At 35.6% G+C, this 22228-nt stretch overlaps 1 protein-coding gene across 1 annotated transcript in view; it reads right to left on the bottom strand.

Annotated features, from left to right (window-relative positions):
* Positions 1–6091: 6091 nt before the first annotated feature.
* Positions 6092–22228, bottom strand: part of METAP1 (methionyl aminopeptidase 1) — a 77532-nt gene continuing 61395 nt past the window's right edge. Inside the window, exons 10-11 of the mRNA XM_031943099.1 lie at positions 18715–18780; positions 6092–11964 (exon numbers count right to left, since the gene is read on the bottom strand). Of these exons, the coding sequence (XP_031798959.1) occupies positions 11801–11964; positions 18715–18780 (230 nt within the window). The 3' untranslated portion in view covers positions 6092–11800. The remainder of the gene's footprint in view (positions 11965–18714; positions 18781–22228) is intronic.

Genomic DNA, 22228 nt, shown 5'->3' with positions numbered 1-22228 from the left:
TGAACTGTGCCTTCACATTATCCCAAACATGTATTAAACCAATTCTTCAGAAAAGTTCTGACAAGAAATGGCTTTTTCTTTTATAACCACCTGGAGCCAATTCAATAGTGAGACATAATACCCAGGGCCATTATAGTGGCTTTCTGAATATTCCAATAAATATCCTGCAAAGAAAAACCAAAGAATTATAATAATTGACCAGAATCAGACTAGTAAAAGCTGCAGTTTTTTCTTCCTAAACCTGGTCAAAGAGAGACAAGAAGAAGGCACCTCATCTCTGCATTGCTTTTTCTTTCATGCTTCTCTCCACCATGGTCCCCTGGCAAGAGTGGCAAAGAGGGAACCTGAAGCTGTCATTGTTCCAAAAGTAATCATGTCAATATCCCTTGGGAGCTACGTAAGAGAGGGATCAATAGGAAAAGAGAATGGAGTCACTATTACTACGTTCTCCCCTAAATGGCAGTAACTTTCCTTTTGTGCTTTGACCCCCAACCACAACTAGAATAGGCCAGAAAATTCAATCAATAAGCAAATATGCCAGGTACTCTGCTAAGTACTGGGGATACAAAAAAAAAAAAAAAAAAAAAAAAAAAAGCAAAAACGATTCCTCATCTTAAAGGACCTCACAGGCTAATGCAGGGAGGAAGCATATGAACAAACAAGATACATTCAAGGTCACTTGGAAATAACCAAAGGGAAAGGCTTCTTGCAAGTGGGGAGATTTTATTTGAGACTTAAAAGAAACCAGAGAAATTAGAAAGCTCAAATAAAGAGGGAAAGAGGTCCAAGCATGGGGGCAGCTGGTGAAAATACAGAGTAAATAGATGGAATAACCTATGTAAGGAATAGCAAGAAGGCCTATGTCATGGGACCACAGATTATTTAAAGAAGAATAAAAAGTCAGAAGATTAGGAAGATAGGAAAAAGCCAAATTAATCTACTATGAAGGAGGGAATCTCCTCTTAAATCCAACATCACTTGCCTCCAGATGTTAAAGAGAAAGAAAAAAAACATAAAAACAGCAAAGAGGAAAGTGGGATTCATCTAATATATTATAAACAAGTCAAAGAAAAACTCCCAAGTCAATTTAAAAATCCTGAAATAAAGAACTGAGACAAAATTAATATGCAAAATTATTGATCAATTATTAAAATTAATTGTATATAGACTTAATAATATAATTAACAAAAGAAATGTAAGAAAAGATAAAATGAATTATATAACATATTCATTAAAGAATAATTATAATTTAAGCAAACACAAAAAATAAAGGAGATAATTTACAAAAATGAAAAGTAACACAAAAAATTTTAAATGTCAATGAAAAAGTCACAAAGAATAAATGAAATCAAACAAAAAAAATTATTGGATAGAAGATAGAGTGAATCTAGTACTGGCCCTGGAGTTAGAAGTTCCAATTTAGCATCAGATACTTACTAGATGTTCCTCAGCAAGTCACATAACCCTGATTGCCTCCTCCCAAAAATCTATCAGACAATGAGAATAAAGTCAGAATCCAGGTTGTCAAAGAATTCAGAAAAACAATAAGCAAAGGCTTGAAAGATAAATCTAAAGTTGAACAATAAATCAATTGGGATCCCAAAGAATATAAGCTGCTTAAATTTTTTAAGAATTTCTAAATAACTCCATTAAAGAAAACATTTGACTATTATTATGAAGAGTTGGATTAAATTTTCCAGAATGGACAATGATAGGCATTATATCATAAGTACCTAGCACATAATAAATGCTCGGTAAATGCCTGTTGTTGCTCAGCTATTTCAGTCTTGTCCAACTCTTTTTGACTCAATTTGAGGTTTTCTTGACAAAGATAATAGAGTGGTTCACCAGTTCCTGCTGCAGCTTATTTTACATATGAGGAAACTGAGACAAATAAATTAAAATAACTTGCCCAGGGTCACACAACTAATAAGTATCTGAGGCTAGATTTGAATTTACTGTGTGAGACACCTTTATCTTAATTAAAATCAGAAAGTTTCAAGATAAAAAGCAAAAAAGGATTTATTAGGATCTTGAGAGAAAGGGCAACTCCCAACAGACATTGGCCAGGAGAGTCCAGGCATTCTACCCAAAATCTACCCAAAGACTAAAATCTACCAACCAGTTTAATCTCTCCAGAAGTAATCCTACTAACAGGTCAACAATTCATCCTCACATATTCTTTTCAGTTATATAAATATGTGTACCTTCCCATATTTCTCTTGACACCTGCGTTTTCATTTCCAATTGTTAACTCAATTATGATCTTTTCACCAAGATTACTTGGAAATTCTCTATTTCATTAAAGGTCCAGTTTCCTTCCATAGGATTTATACCTATTTTAGCCAGATGGATTATCTTTGGTTCCAAAGTTATAAACCTTTATGGTTAACATTTTAATGATGAGGAGAGCCCTGAAGCTCTTTCTCTCTCTCTGACTTCTGGGTAAGCCATGAGGTGGAACACTTGGAAAGCTCCTTGAAGGAGAGATTCTCCTTGAACCCTGACTCTGTAAAAGACCTCCATTGGAGGGAAACAGGATAAACAGTTTCATTCTGTTATCCTGAGAGACAGGTACCACCCTCACTGATAACACTACTGATTAAGCTTCCCATTGAATTAAAGATCAGCCTTGAGATACTCATTCAATTTTAAGATTCTCTATTCTAATTCCAGCTCAAGCTTTGCTGACCAGCCCCCATCTAGAGCAAACCCCAGCTTGTAGAAAAAATGAGCCAACTTGGGGCTCAGTCCTTGCAGAGGACCTAACATGCCAAGGAACCTCTTCCTGGCATAGCAGCAACCTATGCCCGCTGAAATGATATTCTTTTTCAGCATTACCCTCTCTTTATCTTCCTTACCTATTTCCCTAACAAGACTTTATACCTCTCTGTCAGGATTTCTCTGCTAGAAATTCTCTATCTCTCTGCCAGGACTCCTCCACTAGAAAATTTACCTTGCCACCAAGGAATTCAGTCTTTCTATTCATGCATAACAAAGGCTGACTTCCCATAGCCAATAATAAACTTCTTTTACCAGTCTAGCTTTTTGGGTTCATAAATTCCTTTACAAAAGACCTCTGTGCCACCAGAAGGGGGTTGCCACAGGTCCCTACCCTGTGTCAAATCCTAAGGGGATTTAAGGGAGCTAAACCTCATTTGGTTCTCTAAACCCTGAACCTGCCACTAACCCTGACCACCAGGAAAGCTAATCTTATCATTTGGTTCCCTAACTGGGAACCCCAAAATCTAGAGTTCATCATTTGGTTCCCTGACCAGGAACCCCGAAATCTAGATTTCATCATTAGAATAGCATATTCCAAGCTCACCTCTTTTTTTTAGTAGCAGCTGCTAAGTCTTGTATAAGTTTTACTGTGGTTCTTTCATATTTGATCTCCTTTTTGTCTGCATAGTGTATTTTTTCTTTTACCTGGAGGTTCTGCTGCTTCTGGGAGCTTTCATTATGGTATTTCCTTCTAGAGATGATCTGTAGGTTCTATTTTTCTAGGAATTCTGGAAAACTCTTATAATTTCCTGAAATAAGGAAATAACTAGACATTTTCCTGATCATAATTTTAAAGAGTACTTGACTCCAAGTCACTTATTTTTTTTAAATTTTCTTTTTATTTTCAAAGTTTTGATCTTGTTTTGATATTTCTTATATCGTTGATTGTTTTTTTTCTCACCAGCCTCTTCTAATTTTAGAGCATTTAGTTCTTGAGTAAAGTTTTCTATCAAATGTTCTAAGGTGTCAATTTTCCTTGCAATTCTTTCCTACCTAACTTTTTCATTCTGAAATCTCTTATTCAATTTTCTCCGAGTATTCCTGCAGTTCCTGACCAGTTTTTTTTTTTTTTTTTAATCTTTGAAGATTTACCTGGATTTACTGTGGGATTCCTGTCTTATTTGGAGCATCTCTCAAAACCATAGCATTTCATTATAGTGGTCAAAGATTTTCTTGTTTTGCTCATGGAGAAAGGATGTCAAATTCCACAATTACGTAGGGTGGGTTTGGTGTACTCTCATTGCCTGCTGAGTCCTTGAGAACAATGAGCCAGAGTAGGTTTCCTCTTTAACCAACTCCTCTTTCTACAAACTCCTGCTTGTTACTGGGCTCTTGAACTTCTCCTTGCTTTAGGCTTTGCCTCAGCTTCATCCCCTCTGCTGTTGGACTCGGAGATTGTTCCTGTGCTGCTCTCATTACAGGCTGCAGGTACTGCTCAAGCTAGATTTGGCCCAGACCTTGGGGAGCAAGGTGTTGAGTAGACAGAATGCTGGCCTGGAGTTTAGGGGAGCCAAGTTCAAAGTTGACCTCAAACACTAGTGTGTGAACTGGACAAGTTAGGCAAAAACTTGATTTAGTTTCCCCATTTGTAAAAGGATAATAATAATAATAATAGCACTTAACTCCTGGAGTTGATGTGAGAACAAAATGAAATAATCATCAAGTACTTAACACAGTGCCTGGCACATGGTTTATAAATGTTAGCTAAGGTTATAATTAGCAGATTTTACTGGAGCTCTCCAGGATCTTGCAGAAATGGCCGGTGGTTGTTTTCTGCTATACTAAGAGGTAGCCTGGAAGTCTAGCCTCAGGCTCTTTCCAGAAGTGATAGATCTGCCCAGAACAACTGAAGTCTAATCCTTCCTGAGCCAGGAAGCCAGCCAATCACTCATGTGATTTGGCTTTGATTGGAGAGGGTTCACTGGACTGAACAAAATGTCCCAAAGTAGATTTCCTGCTGCTACACATCTTGGAGAAAGGTTAAGATCGACTGGATTTAGGGACTATGGAATTCAGAAGCAGCCTATAAGTGGTGTTTTGTTCTCCACCTGCTCTGGATTGTCTATCCCAGGATTCCTACAGGACTCTAGGTGTTCCTCTGTAGATTATTGGGTTGGGTAGGGAAGTCAAGATAGTTCTTTCTATGGCCTAGTAGAGTGGGGTCTAAGTCTGATGAAGTGGAGATATTTCTGGATTGTAGCACACTACAATTTTTTCCACAATCCTCTATTACTTTCATTTCTGAATACATCTTTTCCTCACCTCATCAGCTGTTCCATAAAATAGCAATAAATACAAGTAAGGGTGTATTTGAATATTTATTGTAAAAACTATTTGTATTTGTAATAAAGAAAATGAAGGGAAAGAAAACAATTCTGAAAAACTAATCAATAGCCTGACAGCATACCTAACACTGCATGCCCACAGTTCCCTATCTTTGCAAGAAGGAAAATAGCTTTTATAGTTGAAGACTGGTGTCTTTCTGTGAATAGGTTGCTACCATACAGTATACATTATCCTATTTTAGGTAGGAGGGAAACCCACTGCATCACTAACTTTAATACTACTAGCACTAGTCTACAGGTTATACTGTTCATAAATTTGCCAACATTTCATATATATATGTTGTAGCTTTCCAAAATACCATGCTGTCTCCATTTTTCTATAATGATCTTTAAATCCTCAGTCAGATTGATATGCTTTTCAAAACAATTTGATTTGGAGAGGGAATATGTATATACATATACCAACACACATTATATATCATGACAATGTTGATGAGGGGAAGAAATGCCCAAATCCAGCTTCTAAAATGTCAAAGTTGAAAAATACCATATTTTGATTTAATTCACTTTATTTCAAACTCAATTGGTAATTAAGGTAGTCTGTAAAATAATTGATCTTGCCTTAAATCTCTAAACCCATTCTTCTCCCAAGGTTCTCTCTACTCTCCTGAAATCCCAAATACCTTGTAATGGATAATATTTATGGCAAAAGGGGATCCTCCTTTGAGTCAGTATTCACACTATGTTTAGTTGATAATCTTGGTCAAATTAAGATGTTGATTTCCCATCACCAAATGTTAATTCCATCAAAGCAAATCATTATGAGTAATTTGACAATATTATAAAGAAACATATACATGTGTGAATCTGACTTCAAAAACTGAACTGCTGTCTTGGGCAATGAAACTTCACTGGACTTCAGTTGTTTCATCTATAAGGAGAGGGGTGGGAAATGGATTAGAGAGTGTCTGAAGTCTCTTCAGAGCTATTATTTTGCATAACAATCCCAATCACCAAACACATTTTGGAAAACACATCAAATTTTATTTAGTATTTAACAATGTACAGAACATTGATAACCAACATACACAAATATCAGAATGGACATCCCATTTGAATAACTTTGGCTACCTGAACAAGTGACATCTGTCACATAGGATTTCATGTCCAATGGAATTTGCTATAACTATCAGTAAAGATTTGTTTTTATGGGCCATCTGTCAGGATGGACACGGAAATGCTCATTTTTTATAAAAACTGATGATCATTTGTTGAAAAAAGAATCTACATGTATCTGTGCATATATACACATACACACAATATATACATGTATCTATACATATAAAAAGCTGTTTATGCAGGACTGGTTATCATAAATTGGTAGACCATCTCCAATTTATGTCAAACATACTGCTCAATCCTCAACCATAACAGTATTAAGATTTGTTGCACGAGTTATTAAGGCAAAATCTTGCTTAAAAAAAGAACAAACCTGTCAATCCTCAATTCTCTACATTTGAGAAAGTTTTCTTTTTTATACTCATTTAGCCTCTTTTCCCTTAGTCACAAAGAGTCCAACTAATGCAATTACTTTTTCATCTGATTTCCTTTTATAAAAAGAAAAACCAAGTCTAGTGAAAAATTACCTTATGCATAGATGAGCATATAAAATGAATTAAACCAGGTTAACATCACAAAATTAAGTTGAAAAACAATTTCTCGGCTGTTTTGATATTACAGTAACAAATGCTAGTTATTAAGGGAGTTAATTGTATAGTTGGAACAGACTAAGCCAACTGACCAGGAAGGTCGCAAGGTCTTCTTGTGATACAAACTTATCACTTTTTCAAATAAGTCTCAGGACTAAAAGGCCATTTCATATCCAAAGATGTTTCTTAATTCTAGAATGGAACATCTCGATTTTAGTCAGAGCCACTTTAGTTGAACATAGTAGTTCACTGAGAAAATAAAATTCCCAGTTTTAGATGATTATGGAAGCATTCTCATGACCATTTATGTAAAAAGTTGTAACATATAAAAATTTCTAGGAATAAAAAACAAAATTTAAATTTGTTATGCAAAAATAGCCGCAGTCATTATTTGCTATATGCTCATAATGGAGCACTGAGTTTATGTCTAAATTGTGTATCTGAAAGAGTGGTTCTCAATGTGCACCAGACTTAAAATTTCTTGCAGGAAAAAGTCCTCAGAAAGAAAATATCATTGATGACAGATAATTAAGTGAAATGAATTTCAAACAATCAACATACACTCTTCCAGTGAAGGAGACATTTTATATAGCAAAATTCGAGACAGGAAAACATAAAAGGTGATTTTGACATCTTAATAGATGTATAGACCATGATAAAAATTTCATATTAAGTACATCTAACTAAACTAAAACCAAGTCAATGTTTCTAACCTCAAAGAAATCTAAAGATTTAGAGATTTAGAGATCATCTAGATAAGTGATGTCAAACCCCAAAAGAAATGGGGTCAATAAATCATATGGAATGATCCATACCGATGTCCCCTTGACTTAGAAAACCACACATGAACACTATGTGTGGTCTATTTTGTCTTTTTAGTTAGTTATTTCCAAATTACATTTTAATCTACTTCTGGCAGTTTCTGGACTGCCCATTTGACACCTCTGATTTAGTCCTGAAATTAGGAAACAGGCACAGAAGCTAAGTGATTCAGTCACACAATGGCAATAGTGCAACTAAAACCCACATATTTGATGACTAATTCCACTACTCCACAACGTTGTTTTTAAAAGAAACTTTGGAATAATTTGTAATTTTTTTTTTAATAGTTGCAGCAAAAAAAGATCTCAAGTTGCCCAAAACAAACTGAAAAAGAAAAACTGGAGTACTATTTTAAGAAAACAAAAAACCTGGAAGCTAAATGGGCTCTTTCTTGCCTTTTTAGGCTTATTGATATCTCTATATCATTTCTGAAATGGTGACTTTTCCTCCAACTAAAGCTTTTAAAGATACATTTTGAAGCCAATTTGCAATCACATTGTTACTGAAACCACAAAGACCTACAGTGATAGGAGAAAAAGTCACTAGGAAGCCCTCTTTGGGATGGTTTTTGGCACGTTTCAGAAAAACAACATAATAATGATAAGTTAGTACGCACATTTATAAATACTCATAAAATTACCACATATAAATAGTTCTATTGCTCACCCAAGTCCCCCAAGTCAATAGTATATCAGAATATCAGAAGAGTTTGGTAGGACACTTTTGAAAGGCAATAGACCAACAAGTATATCATAAGGATTCAGGGAAGGGTAGAGACCCTTACAAGGTAATCCAGTTTTCTTCTGGCAAAATCTTGATTCCCCTCTTGAAAGGTGAAGTGAGGAGGTCACACAGGTTGAGCAACTAGAGCCACAGCAGCCAAGAGTTCTTTGCCTCTCAAAGAGCTCAAACACAGTTCAGCCAGAATTAACAGCACAAGTTCTAAGTATAAAAAGATATGCTTTCCTCAGAGAATTGAAAGCATACATAACTGTTAATATTGATACTGGCACATTAGTCCTGTTGCTCCAAGTGTTTAAATCCAGATGTTTCCTTTCACTCTTGTGGGAAAAAAAAGGAGGCAGCAAATCTAGATTGGTCAAGTATTTTTCTTAGTGGCATTTCATCTCAGTCCATTCATGGAGCAAACTTGGTAGGCTCCTTTCAAAGAAAAGTCAAATGTGGTCAGTGATCCATTACAGGTAAATTATGACACATAATATGACATTCTTTTTCAAAAGATGTCAAATTTTCTCCTAAATTTCTAAAGCAAGGATTCTTAACCTGGGCCCTATGAACATTTTGGGGGTGGGGGTAGAGAAGGTGTCCGAGATGAAGAAGAAACTGAAATTTTATTTTCATTAACCTTTAACCAAAATTTAGAATTTCTTCCAATTATGAATGTAGGGAACAATGAGTAAGGTTCCATAGGTTTTAACAGAAAGCCAAGATATAAAACAAAAAAAAAAAAAGGTTAAGAACCCCTACTCTAAAAGAGTCTACCATCCATAACACATACTTTCCAAAGGGTATTGTGGCTTCAATATTCAATTAAGGAATTTTTTGAGCAGCCAGATACTTGACTCCTAAAAAGGTATATTTTCTTCAAATTCAGAACACTCCTTCAATTTAAACAAAGCCAGTCAAAACTAAAGATTCATTTTTGATTGCCCAGCCATTTAATAAAATACATTTAAAAAAAAAATAAGAATCACAGAAAAAATTAAATGAGAAAACTAGATGAAGTCTTGTTTGGTAAATCATTGTGACAGTAGCAAATAGTGATTTGTAACATATAAGCCTTTAAAGAGAGATATTAAAAAGAGTAAGAGAAAATCATGCCTACACGGTTATTGGTAGGGATAGATAATCAAGGGCCCAAGTCTTTCACCAGAGGCACATGAGCTCATCGAAATAGATGTGAGATTCTTAAAAATTTAACATGGGAAATGTGTTTTGGAAATTACTGGTAATTTTCCTTATCCCAAAGTTATACCTTTTTCAAATCTTAATAAGAGGTAAAAACTCAGGGTATAATGCATGCAGTATCTATGGTTTGACACATTAAGAAAAAAAAAATTACCCAGAGATTAAGAAAAAAAGGTCATTAAAAGAGAAAAAGAGTCCTATTTCTTGTTGAGGGAAAAGGGAAAAATGATAAACAAAGATGATATAAAAATCAAACCTCTCAATAAAAATTAGTTTTAAGACAGTCACCAGCTGCTCCTTCCTCCAAGATTCTCCATTTTTTGGGCTTGCTCTTTGGTGATAAAAATAAGGTAGCTACCTACCTTTTAATCTAGTCAACCTCTCCAAAGCTGATAATTTTCATTTAAAGTTAATAACACCCAAACGTTGTCTGAATTGTAATCTACTGCCACCAAGAAATGTCTTGTCATTAAACAATGCTAGTGATTTTATTTAGATTGAAAAGTAGTTTCCCCCTTCCCCAACCAACCATAATGAAGCAGATGATCGATCATGTAGTAGGACCATTCAGTTTTTTTTTTTTTAATTCCCAGCAAACACTGTATGACCAATGCTATACATTACATTCACAAGTACTGCTTTCTGCGTAATGAAAATCTTCATACATGCTCTATCCTCAATCTTCCCCAAACTCATCTAGTACCAACAGGTCATTTTGCTAAATCATAAAAACAATAAAAGACAAGAAATTGCAATCACAATTTTTGTGAAAAGGTCTGAAGCACTCTGGAAAAGACATTTTCTTGTAAGGCTAATGCTTCTAGTGGTACCAATTACAACACAAGTTGTCTTCAGACCCTCAAGAATGTGCCCATCAGTGATATGATTTTATGTTTTGCTTTATTTATGTTCAACTTTATTTATTGGGGGTTAACCTCAAGAATTTTGAAGAATAGATATCAAACCTAAAGTGGTAGCTAAGATTACTCTCACAGTTTAAGGAGCAACAGTAGTTTATTATTGTTACTATTACTGCCTACCCAAGGCTGAAGGTTCCAATCTAGTAACCTATTTAACCCAAAGAGAATGTTTCCCAATTGAAGGGCATTACCAGAGATAGGGGGAAGCTTCTCCCCACTACTAAGGACAATTTCAATGTCCTGGTGAGTTACAGTGGTTTGTTTCATACTAATACTAGGTCTATTGAATTTTACATCAGACATCCAAAAGGTATTTTATTTTTCCTCCTCATACAAGCTAGGTATGTGTAAAAGACCTGCCTTTTCACATCTCTCCTAGGGCAATCTGTACCCTAAGATAATCCCCCTAAATAGGCAAAAGAAATAAAAGGAAGGAGACAGGCATCTATAAATCCTTTTTTGGTTTAAATTTCAATATAAGGAAGATTTGACATAGCAGTATACTGCATTCATCCATTAGGTCCAACAGAGTTAGCCACTGTTAATGGAATTCTGTCTTAAGCTGGGAAAGGATAGTGACTTCCCTAAGTAGACTTGTTGCCCTCACTGGGATGTCTAAGAATCTCTAGGCTAGAAATAAGTCTCATGGATTGAAAGTTTCCTCAAACACAGTTACAACAGAAGCTGTAAAGCATGAGGAAAAATGGGGGGAAAGAAGAAAAAATTACCTAATTGAGAATTATATCATGTATCATATAGACAATGGGCCTATTTCTTATATCATCCTTTCCCTCATAACCCTTAGATCAGAATCAAAGTCAGTCACAGTCCAAAGTGTTAGCAAGCATGTGGGTCTCTGGAAATTTAAAAACACACATATCTATATGTATGTTTATGTGTCTATATACATACATGCATATACATACACATGTGCGTCTATGTGTGGTGTATCTTTTTTAAAAATCTGGTGCAAAAAATCTGGCTGAGGTGTCAAGAATTCTCGTTTACAAACAACATTCAATTGGAAAACAGCTGGCACTGAGTGGTCTGTCACAGCAGTGACAGAAGTAACTATAAGCTTGTTGAAGGTAAGATGAATAAAAGACAAATGAGAAAGCAGGGAATGAAGGGTATTGGGAGAGAAGAAAGGAGTTGAGAAAATGTTTTTTTATTCTTCACTGTTTTTTCAGACCCACAAGTTCTTGAAGTACACACGCCCAATGCTGTATTCTTCTTTTAGCTATAGACATGAAAACAAAACAAAGGATAAAATACCCTCCTCTATCCTGTACTCTCAAGAAAATGCATAGCACAGTCAAAAGACATTGTTTAGATGTCATCTTAGGAGAACTTAAAACTGGGACATGAAGTGAGGACGCACACTATCCAATGGCCGGGTTAAGATTTCACAGCCAGTGTCTGTGACTAGCAAGGTGTGCTCAAATTGAGCAGATCGTTTCCCGTCTCTTGTCACTGCTGTCCAACCATCTGGCCAGGTCTCATCTTGCCATCCACCTTAAAAAGTAAAAAATATAGTACAAGTTGAAAAACAAAGAAGTATTTGTAACTTGGCATGCATAAATCTTCTAGATCAATGTATTTATGTGGAATATATATTTTGTGCGATCATGTTGAGCCTCAATTTTATTCAATTATCAATTCCAAAGCAGTGCTCTCCATTGAGTTTTCCTCCCTTTAACAAAGGGTTGGTTAACCACATAATTCGAGGGACACCTGGGAAAGCCTAGAGGGAACTGTTCTCCCTTTTGATAGAACTAGAAAGTGGCCAGAAGGGGCCCTAAATAGATCTTTTTAAATAGCATTAAGTCTTCTTTTTCCTTTGCTGTTCACTGGATTAAGGAAATGATCAGAATGATCAATTCGGTTTATGGAAGTACCTCTTCAGTTCACCTTTGATTAGTGGATAGTATAATTCTTATAGGAATTATCCCAAGAGAAATTAAATGGTTATATAGTATTGGATAAAATGAAACATTTGCTGAACTTTCACGAGTATAGTGTAGGCTCCCTTTTTCTTTCCTGGTTACAATTTGTATAAGCTCTCAAACTACACTTTTCTGACAGTGTATCTGGACAGTTTTCTTATTTAGGTTACTTAGCTTATCATGTTCTTTTAGAAGACTGATGATCCTGAAGTTATCACTGCACATTCTGTCTTCAAAGTCAGTTACTTTGGCCTGAATGGAATTTGTGTTCCCTCCTTTTCTAATCCCTTCTCTTTTAAAAAACACTGTTGCCTTTTGATTTTCTTTTGCTAAGTTTTTCCCCCCAGAATTTGTGCATTCCAAATTTGTCACTCTTATTCACTTTTCTAAATTAGCCAACTCAAATTTTTTTTTTAATTCTGTGGGAATTCTAGATTTCTGACATTCATTTAAAATGAATTTTACTTGTTCTTTTGAATTACTCCACAGTTTCAGATTGTACCAAGTATTCTTAGAATTTATAGGATTCTTTAATCATATATTATTGGTTTACTTTCCCTTTATTATGATATTTGTTATCAGAGCTTTATATTTTTGGGGTATTTTAAAACTTTTCTTTCTTGTAGTGTCAGGATTTTCCCTGCTGATTTGTCTGTTTTTGCCTTGTGGCTTTTTCTATTGATATATTTGATATTTCAGACCTATTTGATATTCCTTGTCACTAACTTTTACTAATTAAATAGGTCCCCCAATAAGGCTGCAAGACTACTGTAGCCTACTTATGCTTAGGAATACAGTTATAGGCTTCATCAGATTGGTTCCATCTACATTTATATCCAGTTTCCAGCACATGAAATACTTAATAGTAGCTGTTGCTAGTTAGCTTCATGTGACTGGGCAGAATCATATCTCTGCCATTTCTTAAAGGATGAAGGGGATGTGGGGGAGTTTTCAAGCCCTCTGCCTTTCCTTTAACTAAACTACATAGGGCATGTAAAAGTCAAGTAGGACAAAGATTTATTATTAAATGTTTAGGAAAAATAACTAAGAATTGCTACTAGATATCTTAAATTATTCAGAAAATGGAAGGAAACCATAGAATATTTGATGAGAGCCTAAATCTAGTACCATTCAAAACCATACTTCTAAAAGGGAAGGAGAGATATGTGAGGAAATAAGGAAGGAGGGCATATATGAAATGGCAGAGGAAAAGATAGGTGACTATCAAGTACAGAAAAGAGAAAAGTAAGGAAAAGGAGATAAGAAAACAAAATGGGATAAAGAGAGAAAAAGAAGAGAATAAAGGAAATAAAAAGGCAAAAGAAATAGCTTGGAGAGAAACAAAAGAAAGGGGAAAATAAACGCAATGCAGGATACACAGATACACAGAATGAACGAGAAGATTCAGAAAAAAAATCTGTAGAAATAGGCATGTGGTATAATAATTTGTATTTATAAAGTAATTTCCTTTATAAAAGTTGTCATTAAAAATGTATATATTATTCATTCTGAACAAGTCACAGGTGAAACATTTCTAGGTTTCACAAAGATTAAAAAACCTGTAAAAACAGATGAAATAGTATTCTTCTATCAAACTGCATTCCCAGTTCAAAATACAGAGGGGGAGAATTCTGAGATGGCAGAGTGATTAGAAGTAGTTTCATCCAGAACCACAGGATCTTTTACCTCCTGGACAGTCTGAGGAATCCTGGAACACTGAGGGAACCTCTGCTGATAAAGAATACCAGGCCCAGCTATGCCGCTGAGATATAACCCTGAGCAAGAAGGAACCAGCATGGGTCCATTGAAAGCAGAAATAGTGGGGTAGGGAAGCTGCTAGCTGCAGGGACTTATAGAAGGGTAGAGTTCTTGGTTTGGGGTTCTAGATTAGAGAGGAAAGCAAAAGGCACCATCATCCCCTCCACCTCAGAATTAGAAATGCTTACATTAATAAATTCTCATTTAAAAAAATGAGCAAAGGACAAAAAACTTAACCTCAGAAAATTACTATAGGGAAGACCAGGATTCATCTTCAGAGGAAGACAGTAAAATGAAAAATGCTTCTCCTATCCCAAAGAGAAATGTTAAATGGCTAAATTCCCAGAAAGAATTTAGAGAACTCAAATAACTTTAAACACCAAATGAGAGAGGTTGAAAAAAAACTTAAAAAAAAAAGAAAGAAAAAACATTCAAGAAAAAAAAGATTATGAAAAGAAAATCAACTAACTAAAAAAGGGAGATAATATTTAAAGAAAATAATTCTTTGAAAATAGGAACTGGGCAAGGGGAAGCCAATGAAGCTATAAAAATTCAAGAAATAACAAAACAAATTTAAAGAATGAAAAATTAGAACAAAATGTGAAATGTCTTACAAGAAAAATAACAAATCTGGAGAACAGATCAATAAGAGAAAACAAGAATAACTGGATGATCTGAAAGCTGTGACCCTCCCCCCCAAAAAAAGAACCGTGACACAATAATTCAAAGAAATAATAAAAAAGAAATTGTTCTGAAGTGATAAAACACATAGGGAAAATAAAGATAGAAATTTACCAATCACCATCTCAAAAAGATCTTACATGGAAAACATGAAGGAACATTGTTGTTAAGTTTTGAAACCCCCAGATGAAAGAGAAAATTTTATAACAAACAAAAAAATTCAAATATGAAGACGCAATTAGAATTGTACAAGATTTATCAGTTATCAGCAGTTTCAATAAGAAACTGCAGGTACTAGAATATTATATACCTACAATCAAAAGAACTAGATTTGCAGCCAAAAATACTATAGCCAGCAAAACTAAGAGAATATTAAACAAACAACAACAAAAAAAGGACATTCAACCAACTTGCAGACAGATATTCAGGATTTTGTCTCAACCAAACCTGAACCCAATAGAAAATTTAACATATAAGAACGTTCAACATGAAAGACTTGTTTTAAGGAATCCTACAAAAATAAACTGCTTATGTTTTACATGTGGAAATGTAAACTATAGGTTTAAGACTGACATCAGTAATTGGGTAATTCAAAAGAAAAACTGGGGCAGAGCTCAGTATGATTTGACTCTAAAAAGCAAAACTGTCTAAGAAAAAGCAAAAGAGTAATAATGCTACATAAATGAGGTGCAGAGGAAGAACTGACACAGAGGCATTAGATGGGAGAGGATGACTGGTAGTTCTGAAAACCTACTCACATTGGGAATGGGTTAAACAGGAAATCACACACACACACACACACACACACACACTTTGAAGGGTATAGCACCCTCCAAAATCCATAAAAAATAAGGGGGAGGGAATAGGATAATATGGGGTATTCAGATGAATGGAAATGGGATAAGATATATAGGGGAATGGGATAATGAGGGAGGGAAAAGGTAGGGAGAGAAGATAAAGGAGGAATTTATGGGTAGAAGGAGGTTAATAGCAAGGTAAGTTAAGGAGTAAAATTTAAGTAGCAGGAATAGAAATGGGAATAGGAGAGTTATACACAAACACAATAACAAGAATCAGGAGTAGAATTTAATTAAAAAAAAAAAAAAAGTAGGGCCAATAATCACTGATCTCAAAGTCAAACTTAAAGATTCAACCAAGAGAGAAATCTACATTATATGCCAGTCATATTAATATTGTTTTAGATGCATGTCTACATATGTGTATATACACATATCCATATGTATGTGTGTTTATGTACACTTGTAGATTGTGTATGTGTGCAAATGTATGTATGGGGGGGGGTGAATTTGTGTGTGGGTGTGAGAGAGAGAGAGAGTGTGTGTGTGTGTGTGCGCGCATGTGTTCATAAATACATCCATGCTTAATAGTAGTCTTCTTCTGAGGATGTGGGGAGGATGAAAGGGGGGGAAAAATGAAGTAAAAAGTGCACAGCAGCAAACAAGAGAATAACTTAGAAGGAAGCAAAGAAAAGATGGGCAGTCATGAATATAATGTTTTCTATTATTATATATATTTTTAAATGGAAAATTATTACATATTTTGAATCCCCCGCCCCCGATGTTTTTCTGGGCACATGACATTGTTTTGTATTTTCCTTTTCTTTTTTTTGAATTTGTCTTTTATTTTTGAATTTAGTTTTAAATAAATATTTAGAAAAAGAAAGTATGGAGAGACCAAAGACAAAGTAATTCATACTTTGATAAACATCTAAATGACAGAACAGCTGGATTTTCAATTTAATAACTTTTCCCCAGAAAAATCTGAGATGATTCTGTTTACCTATAGTGTGATAAAATAGAATACATAAAAAATAAAAATAAGCATTTAACTACTTGTCTAGGATTATCTCTATAAATACAAGCCCTTTACTACTGAACACTTGGGTTTTAAGGAAGTTATGCTACATCACAAAACACTTTTATTTTGTGATCATCTAAATCCCCCAAACCAAGATTAGCAAATTGATTGCTTATTCTTATGAACTATTACCTTTTTGACAAAGGCACAGTGCTCAGATACCATATAGAGAGAGCAAAAGACTGGGGTGTCAGGCAAAAGCCTAATGGTGCCACTGAAACTAAGGTGTCCAGACTCCCATTCAAAACCTCCAAAAGACAACAGTTTAAAAACTTCTATCTGATTCTTGGTTGTAAGTCTGCTCTAAATAACTTCTACATGGCCTTTGAATCATATCATTAGACTGAAGTTCCTTGAGAGCAGGAAGTACCTGGCACTGTACCTTGCATATGGCTAGGCATTTTATGAATGTTTGTTAAAAATTATTGTTTCCTTTTTGTAGGTAAATAGCTTTTGTTAAGCCTTAGTGAACATCCCAAGGTAAGTAAGTATTTACTTACTAAAACCTTTGTGATTTACACTCAGTTCTATATACATATTTAACTTTTACTGTAATAAGAAAAGCCAAGTCTCCCAATGAAATCTATAATCACAACAGAGATAACTAATTTTAAAACTAGTAATAAAGTCTTAGGTCAATCAAGTGACTTCTTGTTCTATACCAACACTTTTAAATAAGGGGGAAAAATGCCTATTTTCTAATTTCTCTGTCCAGTCTTCAGCCGGCTAGAAAAAAAAAATTTGCAACATGTGCCTCTCCTGTCAGTTCCTAAGATCACAAAGCAAAAACAATCAAATGAGACAACCAGAATAAGTAGTGAGAGTTCTTTATTTAATGCAGTCAACCAGTCTTGCCCGAGTGAATTATGTTGAAGATGTCAAAAAAAGAAGAGACAATTTTTCCTGGATAAAGGCTGCTATTTTTATGTGACCCAAGTGGCCTTCAACTAAGTCCAACTATTGAATAGCTTCAGTGCTATGCCACTAATCTTTGGAAAGAAGCTCTAGAACACTCTGTTTTCCAATTTTAATATAGAGATGGTATCTTCCAAGCAAGCAGCAAATAAGCAACTACTAATAGCTTTACTGCCAGATCTAATCACACTGGGCTTGATAAGCTTGGGAACTTAGGGGCTGATTACCTCCAAGTTAAATCCTACCAAGAGGGACCAGACAACAGAGATGTGAACCAGAACGCTCTGCCAAAATAAATGTTCCCTTTGGGGCCTGCTGACCTTTTTGTTAAATGTAGTGTGGAAGAGAAAAGTGAAGTTCAGAAGGAATCACAAACAAGTTGGACAGTTTTGAAAGTCCCATGTGAAATTATCTTTCTAGGCTATGGCTCACTGCTCTTCTCCTTCCCCAATCTCTCCCAAACAACTGATGGTTTCAGATATGCTGGAACGGATCAACTAGTCCCTCTGGAGTTCAAAACACAAAATGGAAGGAAAGGGGAGGATACATGACAGAGAGGCAGCTAGGCCAGCTCTGACTCCCTCATGGATAGACCAAGGAAGATAGTATTGACCTTGTTATTACTATCTACAAACAGAAGGGAGCAAAAGAAAGGGCAAAGCCTCCACTGACTTCCTAGAGGGCAACTACTTTTCATTCCCAAGACCCCAGCCCCTGAAGACATCACAGAAGTTGCTGACTCCTGCTGGATGTTCTTCAAGATGCATCATTCACACACAAAACTCTGACATGAGTCTTCCTACCTATTGTGATCTCTTAATGGATCTGCACATGTCTGAATTCAAGCAATTCTTGGGGTGATTTCAACAAGAATATATTCTCTCATCTAGATATTAACATGTAAGCAGCGACTTCTTTCTAACCAAATCTTTCTTCTCTTTTGTTTATTTAAATAAAATTGAAGAGTGAGATAAGAACGGAGGGCAGGAAATCAAAACAAAGAGGCCAGTGGAAACTTGCTTGTAATTTACCAATTAAGGAGTTGTCCTCTAATTGAGAACTATTACATGTTTGTTTGATCTCTTACCTTCACAGATCATGGGTTCAATTGTAAATACATGACCAGGCTTCATCACTCCAACAGCTTTATTTTCTGAAATAAAAATGAATGAATCTCAAAATGCAGCATTTCCCATCTTCTTGTCTCTTCCCACTCCCCATCCCCCCAAAATCTTCTTCATGTTTTAGCTTATGAAGTAGACAATTAGAAAAGAGAATTAAGATGAACATTTTTTATTTCTATCAATGATCCTTAAATTAATGTCTCATTCCATCTTTTACATATAAGTTTTTTCTACAAATACATTTCACTACTTAAAATTGCACTTTCCAAATGGCATAGCTTCAGGGGAAGGGGGAGAAAGGGGGAGGAGAAATAGCACTACTGCTCATCTGTGGGAAACAAGAGCTTGAGGGTGTATTATGGGAAAGAACTTCCAGCTATAAAAACTTGAAATGGAACAAATATTCATACCAACAAATTATCTTTGTCTTCTACTTTAGGAAAGTAAATAGTCTTTGTTTCTGGTTTTGTTTGGGTAGTTCTTGGGGTTTTTTTAAGGGGAAAAGAGGAGAATGGGGTTTGCTCTGGAAGAAAGAAGAAATGAAATAAGCACTACTCCTACTGGCATATTATTTTATTCTCCATGAGTTAATGGTATTGTGTTTCTTGATTTTAAATTTTAATTAGAAGATAAAATATTATTTAAAAAACATAATTTCTAAAGTATTACCAAAAGACAGCTAAAGAATAGGAACAGAAGAGCAGCTCATATTTCTTCAAAACTCCCAAAGATAAAGCAATGATTTCATCTATTGCTTTTTTTCTCAATTGCTTAATAATATCCCTCTAAGTAAGACTAGATTTTCTGGATTTTTACAATAAATTTCTCTTGGTTATGTGAATATATAGGAAATTTCAGGACATTCTGAAAGTCATGGAGTGGGGAGAAAAAAAAGAAAAAGAAACTGCTCAGTAGTCAGCCTGGGAAGTGGCAAACCAAATATGTGGGAGCAGTAAAAAATCAGGCAACCTGGGTTCCAGGCTGAGTTCTACTCTTGTTTTAATCTGTGTCCTTGCAGCCCTGTTTGTAGTGGCTAGAAACTGGAAAATGAATGGATGCCCATCAATTGGAGAATGGTTGGGTATATTGTGGTATATGAATGTTATGGAATATTACTGTTCTGTAAGAAATGACGAGCAGGATGAATACAGAGAAGCTTGGAGAGACTTACATGACCTGATGCTGAGTGAAATGAGCAGAACCAGGAGATCATCATATATGTCAACAACGATACTGTATGAAGATATATTCTGATGGAATTGGATTTCTTTGACAAAGAGACCTAATTCAGTTTTAATTGATCAATGATGGACAGAAGCAGCTACACCCAAAGAAAGAACACTGGGAAATGAATGTAAACTGTTTGCATTTTTGTTTTTCTTCCCGGGTTATTTCTACCTTCTGAATCCAATTCTCCCTGTGCAACAAGAGAACTGTTTGGTTTTGCACACATATATTGTATCTAGGATATACTGCGACATATTCAACATATATAGGACTGTTTGCCATCTAGGAGAGGGGGTGGAGGGAAAGAGGGGAAAAATCGGAACAGAAGCAAGTTCAAGGGATAATGTTATAAAAAATTACCCTGGCATGGGTTCTGTCAATAAAAAGTTATTATTTAAAAAAAAAAAAAAAAAAAATCTGTGTCCTTGGACAAGCTATCAGACCAGACTTCAATGTTTCAGCTTCCCTAGTCTTCAAGTATGTGTTTTGTAAAAGCCTTTTGAAAACTGTCAAGTGGTCAAGCAAATATGAGATACTATTCTTACTTCCCACTTCTGAGTTCATCAGAGGAAGAAGGCCAAAAAGGAAACATATATACCTAACTTCATACAAACAGGGAGCATTCATTTATGCTTTTACAGAAATATTATGACTGGGAAGATAAGCATTAGAAGAGGCAGAACTGAGGGACCAATGGAGGCAGGGTGTTGAAACCTCTTATATATCCTGGCTGTGCAACCCCAAGCAAGTTACAATTTTTCAGGTTCCCAGGAAAATCTCAAGAATATGAAGTTTGTAGAGCACATGCTGATCTCCACTGAGGGAATTCCTCACCTAGAGTAGGTCTGAGAGGGAGGAAAAAACAGAGATGAAGGGAGGGAGAGAAAAAAGGAAGGAGGGAAAGAGAAAAGGAGGAAGAAAGAAGGAAGAAAGGAAACAAAGAAGAGAGGGAGGGAGAAAAGGAGGCAAGGAGAGAGGAAGAGGGAAAGGAGGGAGGGATGAAGTAAGGGAGAGAGGGAGGCAGGGAAAAAAAGAAAAAAGAAAAGGAAGCAAGACCATCGGAGGGGAAATTATGCACACTACATATATCCTTTCTCTGCTTAGATAAGGAATTGTCCATCAGCCACTGGTAAAGCAGCACTTATTAAGTATACAATTTTCTTTTAAGGCCATATCTTTAAAAATTAGTCACTATAGACTACTGAAAATTCCAATTGCATCATTAGAAATTGCTCCTAGAAATGTTGAGAAGTTTGTTGATGTTTTGTTGTGGTAAAACACACAAATAAGCCTCACCAAATACTTAGGAATCAAGAATCTTGCTACTGATAGGTTTCATGCCTCCTGACAGAAAGCAAAATGAAAGCCATATCCTGCTAGAGATAGGAGTAGGGATGAGGGAGGAAAGGATAAGTCATATTCAGTCTCCTTGCTAAATGTTCACACCTACATGCTTCATTGTCCATTCACACAGTGACCCCAAAAACTCTGTTCTAGGTCTGCTTCTCTCTTTCTCTGTATGATTCTCATTCAGTGATTCAGTGGTAGGCATGAGCTTAGTTATCACCATTCTCCAATTGATTCCCACATATCTATTTACCCTGTACTTTTCCTCACTACCAGTCCCATACTGCCAACAGACTTTGGTCATTTTAAATGAGAGAAGGCAGAGGCATCTCAATTTCAGCCCAGAGGCAGTTGGGTGGTGTGGTGGGTACAGCAAGATGACCCATTTCAAATCTGGCCTTTGATACTCCCTAGGTGTGTGACCTTGGGAAAATCACTTAACTTGTTTGTCTCAGTTTCCTCAACAGTAAAATGGGAGAGATAATAGCAACTACTTAGTACAGTGCATAGCACACTATTAGTATTGTTAGTTATTATGTCAAAAAACGGAATTCTTTCTCTTTCCCCCCCTCACATTTTCTCCTTTTCTGTATGACTATAGAGCCCATGTCTATCTTTCCAATTACCAAGATCTGACTCCTTTCTCTCTTCACCCAACATATCTAATCAGTTGTATTGTGTTCTGGTCATGTTCTGTATCCCTTCTTTCTGTTCACAAAGCCACAACCCTACCACCTTTTAGGACTTCATAGCCTCTTATTTGATCTTACCGCCTCAAGTCTCTTGCAAAGTCATTTTCCTAAAGCATGGGTTGCATCCACAATTAAGGTACTCCATATAAACTTTACCTATCACTTGCATTTAAAGCTTTTCCTAACCACTTCCTTCATCTTCAGTTTTCTT

The sequence above is a fragment of the Sarcophilus harrisii genome, chromosome 6, assembly GCF_902635505.1.
Source record: "Sarcophilus harrisii chromosome 6, mSarHar1.11, whole genome shotgun sequence".
In the NCBI taxonomy this organism is placed as follows: domain Eukaryota; kingdom Metazoa; phylum Chordata; class Mammalia; order Dasyuromorphia; family Dasyuridae; genus Sarcophilus; species Sarcophilus harrisii.
This window is presented reverse-complemented; position numbering and strand designations above follow the sequence as displayed.